This window comes from Lagenorhynchus albirostris, chromosome 15 (assembly GCF_949774975.1).
Source record: "Lagenorhynchus albirostris chromosome 15, mLagAlb1.1, whole genome shotgun sequence".
In the NCBI taxonomy this organism is placed as follows: Eukaryota; Metazoa; Chordata; class Mammalia; order Artiodactyla; family Delphinidae; genus Lagenorhynchus; species Lagenorhynchus albirostris.
In genome coordinates this window covers 84477467-84486537 of record NC_083109.1, presented here as the reverse complement: position 1 = coordinate 84486537, position 9071 = coordinate 84477467, and the positions used below count along the sequence as shown (strand labels likewise).

Sequence of the window (9071 nt, the reverse complement as noted above, 5' to 3'; positions counted from 1 at the left end):
TCAGTCTCAGCCTTTGGCCTCTGTGTGTCTTCTTCTCTCAACCCCCTCTCTCGTGGCCACGCTGGCAGTGTAGTGACACAGCACTGATTCTCGGCTTTAGCTCCTCTTGGGGCTGGGTGGAAGCTGCCTGGCCTGTGCCCTGCGGTCCTTGTTTGTTTGTTTGGGGGCACGAAGAGACACGGCGAAAATAAATCTTTACACAACGGCTGCGTGAACAAGACGGGGTCTGTCCTTTTTCCCTCCACCCAGGAAGCAGGGAGCCCCACGGGCAGCCACGCAGCTGCTGCAGAGTCCAGGGGACGCAGTGCTGCTGGGCTGGGAGAGCTGGCCGTGGGGCTGGGCGGGGCCTTCACCTGGTGCTCTGCCTTCTCACCTAATCCCCATGTGTCAGGGCCGAGCCCCATTCAGCCCATGTCCCACATGGTACAGAAACCACAGGTCACTAACACACACATGCGGTCAGTCAGAAAGGAAGCCGCGTCGACCGCCCCGAGGCGGCAGCTGCCACTGGGGACGTGGGTTTGGTCAGTGACACTTTTTAGACCTTCTCCTGCTCCTAAGTTGAAGACGGTAAGGCTGGGGCTCTGGGGCTCCTGCTGGGTGGGCTGGAGGTGCTGTCACCTTTGCAGACCTGCAGCCTCCTACGAGCAGGGGGAAGGGCAGGGCACCCAGCAAAGTGTTCCCAGTGACCACCATACCTGCCGCCAGAAGCCTTACTGGGAGCAAGTCCGGGTGCGCTTTGCTCTTACACCAAGTGGGGGAGACACCCCCTCCTCTAAAGCGCTTTCTACCACTGTTCCGTTCAAGTCAGGCCCCGCCCCGCTTGCAAACCAACCCCTAAGGCTGCGCCCCAGCTCCCCGGGCGCCTGGCGGGGCTCGGCCACCAGGTGGTGCTGCTGCTTCGAAAGTCCCAGCCCACCCGCTCCGCCGCGCCCAACATCCAGGCCTACTCCTGGCCACGCCCCCAGGCTCCGGCCCTGCGCCTCGCGGGCTCCGCCACGCCCCAACTCCGGCCACGCTCCTGGCCACGCCCCCAGGCTCCGGCCAGCTCCTGCCTCCGCCCCCGGCCGGTTTTGGCCCCCAGACGCCCTAAGAAACACCCGCCGCCGAGGAAGCTGATGGGGGCCGGGCGGATGCCGCAGGGGCGGACGCCTCTGGCTGGCGTCCCGGCCCCAGGATGCTTTCCGAGAAGCAACAGGTGGTGCGCGGAGCAGAGCCGTGGGGCACTGGTGCGGGGCGTGCCAAAGGACACCTGACCCTCCCAGGATGGGACCAACCCAGCCCTGCGAGCCCCGGCGACACCCTTTGCCCGCCCGGGCTGCCCGGCCCGGCCCACCCGGCCCTGCCTGGCCCTCCGGACTTGGGTCCAGGGAGGCCAGGGTTGAGGATGTGACACCTAGAGAAAATGCTTTTTTTCAATTTGCCAAGATGCCAATTAATGCTCAGCTTTCAGTTTTTTCACGTCGTTCGTTCAGATGTTGCAAGTTTGGGTCTCAAACGTGCCTACGAACCAGTTTGAGACAACGGATTTTGAGGGGACTTTTTTCCCTGCTTCACACGGAGCCAAGGCCACTCTAGAAACGTTCCCTTACCATTGTCTTTGCAGGGTAGACTTCTGTGGTGGCTGGGAGTCCAGTCCAACGACGCGAGTGCAAATCCGGCGGGGCTGGGCTGTCCCAGGCGTGTCAGCCGCAGCGGCAGAGCCGCCGGGGGCCTCGGAGGCCGTGAGGACACGGGCTGGGCTGCGGCCCGGAGGATGGCGCGCGAGCAGGGCGCACTCACCTGGGCCGGGCGCCCACTGCAGCCGCGCCGAGGGCGGACCAGGGTGGCTGCTTCCAGAGGTTGGGTTCTGTCGGGTTGTCCTCACAGCACTTACAGCGCTGGCCGACTGATGTAGAAAATGACAGTCCCATCGTGCTCCACTTTCCTCGTCTGCAAATGGGGATAATCACAGTGCTGACCTCAAAGAACATCCCGGGAATGAAGTGTGTCCTTCCCTGCAGAGGGCTCGGAGGGCTCTCAGCACCCGCTCCCTGCCAGCGAGAAGCGGAGCTCGGAGGTCTTCCCCCTTCCCTGGGGCCCCAGCCCTCCCAGGGGCCCCAGCCCTTCCCTGCCCGAACTCTGCAGTATGCAAGGGGTTCCCCCCCCCACTCCATGCAGCTCCACGGGGGGCGGGGTGGGGTGGTGCTCGGCAGGCCTTGGGTCAGCTGCCAGCCTTCCTGAACTTGTGCCCTTGTTCCCGTTTAGGGCTTTCAGAATTTTGGGGGGTTCAATTGCCCATTTTAACTGACTTTTTAAAGTACATTTCATCCAGCGTTTTGGGAACTGCTTCAGGTCAGGTGGAATCCGGACACCTGGTACTGAGCACCCGCAGGCCCGGGCCCCCACCTGCACTCTCTTCTGCGCCCACAGCTGCCCGAGGCCCAGTGCCTGGGACACACCTTCCGGCCGCTGGTCCCTCCACGAGACCCCTTTCCACGTAAGGGGTGTGTCTGCAGCTGCCTGGCCGGGACCCTCTCGTCCCCAGAGTCTCTGTTCCTGTCGAAGAGGAGGACCCCAGCCCAGAGCCCAGGGAGGGGCACGCTGCCGAACCTGCCGAAGACACCCAGCCGGGAGGTGCCCGCGCCCGCTGCCACTGTGACACCAACACGGCCCTGCACGTGGTCAGCGGCCGTGCAGGAGGCGGGCCCCCCCACCGGGGTGAAGCAACGGCCACCAGGTGGACACCAGCTGGGCCGCAGACTGAGAGCCTGGCACCGGCCAGCCTGGTATTAGGGCCCAGCCATGGCTTTAGCGACCAGAGAGGACATCAGGAGGGGTGTGAGTCTGAGGGAGGAAGCCTGGATACCCACAGTGGGTCAAGACTCTCACTTTATAACCTTCTGGGGGGTTCCAGACCCCTTCTTTGGGACCGTGCTGAGTGTGGCATCACCGAGGGTGCAGCCCCCTCTGATGGGGGTGGCTCTGGCCCTTTCCCTTGGCGGCCGGGGGCTGTCTGCACCTCCCCCGCTGCTCCTTGTTCGCAGGCAGGGTGGAGGGCAGGCGAGGAGCGAGTTAGAGCCATCCCGGCACCCCAGCGAGCCCCGTGTCCCCCCGGGGTCTCTCCCGCGCTGGCAGGGAGGGAGCAGTTCCTCGGAGGGCACCGCCCCACCTCCAGCAACCCTTCTAGGGGGCCAGCACGGTGCCCACCCAGACTCCACGCCCTGCCACCCTCTACAATACGAAAGATAGTTTATTGAATCTATACTTTAACACTCAAATCTTCAAACGCGAAGGCTCTGTGACAAGCATCACAACTTAGTGTTACGTGTCATACCAATAAAACAAAATGTACACTAGGGACTGCGGCTAGCGTCCCGTGGGTGATGCAGCCACACCGAACAGCCTGGCAGAAGGGGCCGTAACCTGGGAGCCGCAGGCGTAGGTGCTCAGGCCGCCCCTGCACGGCGCCTAGGGAGGGGGCGTGCGGAAGCGGATCTTCTTGGCCGTTTCCACGTCTGACTTGGCAACCAGAAACCGCACCTTCTTTCCCCCGTGTCGGATCAGATCCACGGCTCTGAAAGCAGAGAAGGGGTGGGGACAGTGTAGAAGAGCCCTCCGGGTGAGGACTCGCTGCCGGTCCGGCGGGCAGAGCCTCCTGGAGGCGCTGGGGGGCGACCCAACCCCCCACCCCCCAGCTGTCACCCCAAGTGGACAGTTACAGTCAGCAACCCTGAGCCCCCCGTGCTGTGACAGAGCTTCGGGATCACGGAGCCCGCCCCACCCCAAGGTGCCTGAGCCCCTGCGGGGACCGCTGTGTCATCGGAGGGCCGGTGCGGGGGAAGGGCGGGGGGTGGCCCTTGGGAGCCGGGCCCGACGGCTGTGCCTCCATTTACTCAGCTCCGACGTCCCAAGAGTGGGCGTGGCCTCCCACAGGCTGGGGGGGGCGAGGCGCGGTACCTCTGGTAGCTGACGCCCACCAGGCTGCTGCCGTTCACCTCCAGGATGCGGTCTCCCAGCGACAGCCGCCCGTCGGACGCTGCGGGGCTCCCCGGGAGCAGGGTCTGGATGTAGAGCCCTGGGGCGCCCAGGGGTGTGTGCTGGGAGAGAAGCGGAAGCCTCAGCGCTCCGTGGGCCCCTCGCACACAGGGGTCTCCAGGCAGGGCCACCTCCGCCCCTCCCCCGGCCTGGCCCAGTGGGGCTCCCTGTATGGTCATCAGTGTGTCTTCAAGGACAGCGCTGGACACCATCAGAGTCCCCGCAGGCCCAGGACAGACGCCATGAGGCCTGAGGGTGCAGGCGGCGGAAGCAGCTTTTGAGGCACCCCCACCAGCCCCTGGTCCCCAGGGCCGTGGGCCTCCGCCCGCCGCCTGCCTGTGACCACCCCAGCTGTGGGCCCGTCTCTGGGAAAGAGGAGGAGACTGGGGGCCTGCAGGAAGTGGCGGGGCCGCTCACTCACCATCCCGTCGACCAGGCCCATGCCCAGCCCGGAGGGGCCTCGCTCTAGCTCCACCACGAACATGTAGCAGAAGTCGTCCGTGCTGGAGCTGTGGCTGGAGGGGGCTGGAGGGGGCTCGGCCGCCGGGGCCGCACAGTCTCCTGGGCGGGCGAGAAAAATGCAGCGGGGTTAGGTAAGGTCAGGGGCCGGCGGCTCAGTCCTCTGTCCAGACTCTGCCCCGGGGGCCTGCGCCTGCCCAGGAGTCCGGACCCAGGGACATCCTGGCTTAGCTGCTCCAAAGAGACACGTGCTCACAGAGGTCCAGAAAGATGCCCGTCTGGCCAGAAAGGAAAAGCCAGACCTGGACCACCATCAGGGTGACGGGGGTCAGGCCACCCTGTGCTGCCCCAGGACACCGGCCCCTCTCAGAGGCCGGGTGCTTCCGGAAGGTTGAGAAGGGGGCTCTGCTTTCCCTCCCCCTGCCCTCTCCCACCGCACTTCTCAGCGGTGACCCCACGTCTGTCCCTCCGGAGCTGGGGCTCTTTTCAGCTGGGCCTTGCTGCTCCCCACGCTGAGGGTCCTGCACCCTCTCTCTCCCCACGAGGTCAGTCGTGGTGCCCTGCCAGGGCACCGCCCAGGTCGCTGAGAGGTGTCCTGCCTCAGGCCCAGCTCAGTCCCAGTGACCCCTGCCCTCAGGGCACCCTCTAAGCTTGGCGCGAGCACTGAGGACTCACCGGGGGCCGGGCGGGGCTGGGGGATGCTTGCCCTTCGTTGCCCTCCAGCCCGGCCAGCCCAGTGTCCACACGCCCAGGGCTCCAGCTCCCCCGCCCCACCCCGCCCCCCCACCGATCCCGCTGGCCTCGCATCGGCTCTAGGGCTCAACACACGTCATGGGGCCATCCTTCCTCTCCCCCGGGCAGAGTGACTCCCCGAGTCCCCAGCTGCCCGGGCCTGAGCCACGCGGTGCCCTCCCCAGCTGCCCCAGGAGCCTGTCCAGGGTCCAGGGCAACAGGCGTTCGTGGGCAACTCTGACAGCCCGGGCCAGACGCGACACCAGGGCCCCGCAGGGGAAGGACCCCGAGGCAGTTGCCCAGGCGCCAGCAGGGCCAGGACTGGGGTGCGGGCCTGGCTCGGGGCTCACCTTGCGGGGCTGCGCACCCCGGGCCGCTCGGCCCGTTCCTCCTCCCTTCCAGAAGCACTTCCCCACAGGCACTGCTGGCTTCTGGCCAGTCGGGGACAGCGGGCTCCAGGCTGAGCGGGGTGCCGGGAGGCGTGAGCAGGCACGAGGGGTCCCCGTGTGGGTCCCCGGCCTGGGCCCCCCCACGGCTCACGCGGCCTGGCGGCCTTCCCAGAGGGCCCTGTGCCTGGGGGTCCCCCACGGAAGGAGGCGTGCGCTCCAAGCCGGCCTCACGGGCTCCCCTGCCGGGGTCCCTGGAAGCCAGGGGGCGGCTCTGGTCCTCAGGGTGGCCTTCGGGGCTGGTGTGTTGCGGGCCCTGGGGAGGGGGAAAGAACTCAGTACCAGGAAGCCCGATGTGCTGGGAGGACAGAGGGGCCCCCCAAGCCTCCGCGGCCTCGGGAGCCCCCCGCTCCTGCGTCCACACCGGTACCTGGGGACACTCTGGCCGCGCGGGCCTGCCACCGGGGCTGGGCTTGCTCCGCAGGCTCCACAGGAAGTGGCGGATGTAGAGGAGGTGCTGGTGGAGGCTGTCGTCCAGGCAGTCGGCCTCCAGATCCACCTGGAAGCCCTCGCTCGGCAAAACGATGGGTGGGGGGTTTTCATAGGACTCCAGGACGTCCTCTGCAGGGGCGAGGGCGGCGTGACCCCCCCGGCCAGGAGGCAGCTGCCCGGCCACCCCTGCCTGACGCCGTGGGACCCCGGGGACACGGGAGGGGCCGCACAAGCCCATACGGCGCTCTTACGCCTCCTGAGTCCCAGCGAGCACCCGGGATGAAGCCCCGGCGCCACCATTTGGCACTTGGGCCCCACGCCACGACCCCTGCCTGCGGCCCCCGGCTCCCCCGGGCCCACCGCACACCCCAGCCTGAAGCCCAGCTCACCCGGCCCAGACACCAGCACCTCAGGCCGCCACCTGCTCCTGCCAGGCCCCCGCGGCCACGCCGCCTGCACCGCGCACGTGTCACCGGGCTGAGCACAGCCTGCCTAAGTGCTGGCCTCCGCACGAGGACACACGCGCCTTCCAGACGGAGGGAAGACGGCAGCCCCCGCCTTGCTCCCGGCGCCCAGCACAGAGCCCCCTCCCTCCCTCCGCGGAAGGCCTTGGACGTGAACCAGTAAACGGGGCGGGGGACGGCGCCCAGGGCCCAAGCCCCAGGTGACCAGGTGTCGGAAGCCCTACTTCTATCTGGATCTTCCCCCGTCCTTTACTTTCCGTTTTTGCTTGTGTTATAATGTACCTACAGCTAATGAGGAGATACAAAACTAACTCATAAAAATATACACACACGTATGTACGTCTGTCTCCACACGTAATACACCCAGGGCAAGACGGCTCAGCACCGTTTCCCGACAGGTTGTGCCGTGGCAGCCGGTGTGGAGACCCTGCTCTCCTCCTGGTGGCCGTGCACCCAGCGAGGCCCCATGAGGGGCAGTGGGGACCTCTGACCTGAGCCGAGAGCCTGGGGGCAAAGGCGAGCCTCCGCCCTGGGCCGTCTTCCTCCTCGGGTGTCCTGCCCTGTCCCCCCACCTGGGGACCCAGGGACCTGGGGGTCAAGGAGCCCCCGGGCCACACCCGGGTTCTGAGCTCCCGCCGGAGGAGAGGCCTCACCTGACTTGAAGGCTGCGGGGCTGTCCTGGGCACCCGGCTCCCAGGCGCTCATGGGGCCCATGGCCGAGGCCAGCTGGTACTGGGTCAGCAGGCGGTGCAGCTGCGCGGGGCTCAGGGCAGGGAACGCGGCCCGCAGGTTCGCCCAGCTCATCTGCTGACGAGAAGGAGCTCCTGGTCAAAGGCCGGGGGCCCAGCCCGCCCCCAGGGAGGGCCTGCCTTCTGGGAGCTCCGGCGGCAGGGGCCCAGGGCTCCCCACGCCAGCACCCGCTCCACCCTGGGGCGTCCGTGCAGGACAGCGAGGTCAGCAAGGCGGAGGTCAAGGCCGGTGCAGAGGGCAGCTCACCCCATGCCTGTGGGCGTCCAGGGCGAGAGCCGGGTCAGGTGGCGGGCGGGGGGGGGCGTTCCCCGGAGAGGCCAGCAGGCACCGCGCCAAGTGCCCTGCCCACCGAACAAGCCCTGTCACACCACCTCGGGGGCTGAGAAACGGGGCAAGACCACTGGGAGGTTAGGGGGCCGTGAAGTAGGACCCCCGCCTCGTACCGTGTGAAGGGAGTCAAGCAGGTCAAAGACCTGCACGAAGGCACGACGGTAGCATTAGGTGCCGCACGAGACTGCGAGGGCAGCCGGGGGCAGGGAAGGCGCCCTGGCAGAAGACAAACGGCAGGTCGCTGAGTTACCGTCTCCGTCCGTCTTGCTTCCTGGAACCCCGTCCTTCTGCTCTCGAGGAGCTTCCCAGGGAGGCCTGTGCTAGGGGGACGCTGGGGGCCTGGCGTGGGAGAGCGTCCTCAGGCCACTGTCCCCGCCATCAGGCATCAGGACTCCAGGCTCGAGTTGGCCTCGGAGGGAATATGGGAGGCAGCTCCTGCATTCGCTCCTGAGAAGTCGGAAACCATCCTGACCGCTGACCCCCAGACCCGAGCTGCTCTCCTTCGCTGGAAGCTCAGCGGCGTCTCTGCAAGCCTGTGAGCGCGTCTTGGTGCAGGTCTGTTTCAGCCACTGTGCTTTTCACCCACCGGCTGCACCTGCAGTCCGGACACTCGGGTCGAGCGGGCTGGGCAACTGTCGGTTTGTCTTCACTCCCTGTCGGCCCTGCCGTCTCTGGCCTCACGCTGCTCGGATGCGGGGCCTCACTTGACCGGTCCCTTAATTTCCTTCTTTCTTCCTTCCTCTCTGTTTCGCCCACGTTTGATTTTACTGCCCACATCAAGAGGCCTGGGCGGTGGTTGCCGAGTATCGACACTGAAGGGACAGACAACATCCTAAGCTACGTGGGGAAGCGGGGAGAGCGGCCTCTTCCTGACACCTCCACCCCAAACACATGACAGCGCAGGACGGCCTCGTCTGCCCGGAGGTGGTTTTGACTTTCATCCTAGAAGCCACGCTTCGCCACGCCTGTGCTTCTCCGAGGCTGGCGTCGGCGGGCGCCCCGACGGCGCTGAGCCGTCCCCCAGCAGGAGCGAGCGCCTCTTCCACCTCGCTGGCTCTGCTTCCGGGCGATCTCCTGGACTTTATCTTGCAGCTCTGCTACTGAACTCTGCACCTCTGCTGTCGTAGTTGTAACTTCCAAGAATTCTTTTTGTTCTCTTATTTATAGCATCCTGTTATGTAATGGTTACTGTATCTTCCCTTATCTTTATGACGATACAAATGGCTTTTTAAGTAAGTTTCTCCTCCCTGAATAGTCCGTTTTGAGGGTGGCAAACTACGGCCTGAGGCCTCTTTGCCTCACTCCCTGCCTCTCTCTCCCTCTCCTGGCTGGCTGGCTGTGGAGGCCCAGGTGTCAGCATCCTCCGTCCTGCCCTGGGCTGTCGCTGACCGCCAGCCCTGCCAAGTTGGCCGCCCCCTGCTTGGAGGGCGCAGGCCCGGGC

General features: G+C 66.2%; 1 protein-coding gene across 6 annotated transcripts in view; it reads right to left on the bottom strand.

The window, feature by feature from the left end:
• Positions 1-9071, bottom strand: part of RADIL (Rap associating with DIL domain) — an 84999-nt gene that overhangs the window by 19259 nt on the left and 56669 nt on the right. For 3 of the 6 annotated variants that reach the window (XM_060122821.1, XM_060122820.1, XM_060122819.1), the window contains exons 10-16: positions 7204-7354; positions 6025-6215; positions 5559-5910; positions 4439-4578; positions 3940-4079; positions 2442-3556; positions 1593-1932 (exon numbers count right to left, since the gene is read on the bottom strand). In XM_060122821.1, the coding sequence (XP_059978804.1) occupies positions 3451-3556; positions 3940-4079; positions 4439-4578; positions 5559-5910; positions 6025-6215; positions 7204-7354 (1080 nt within the window). In that variant the 3' untranslated portion in view covers positions 1593-1932; positions 2442-3450. Of the gene's footprint in view, positions 1-1592; positions 1933-2441; positions 3557-3939; positions 4080-4438; positions 4579-5558; positions 5911-6024; positions 6216-7203; positions 7355-9071 lie in introns of those variants that run through there. The other 3 variants (XM_060122822.1, XM_060122823.1, XM_060122824.1) reach the window with 2 other exon arrangements.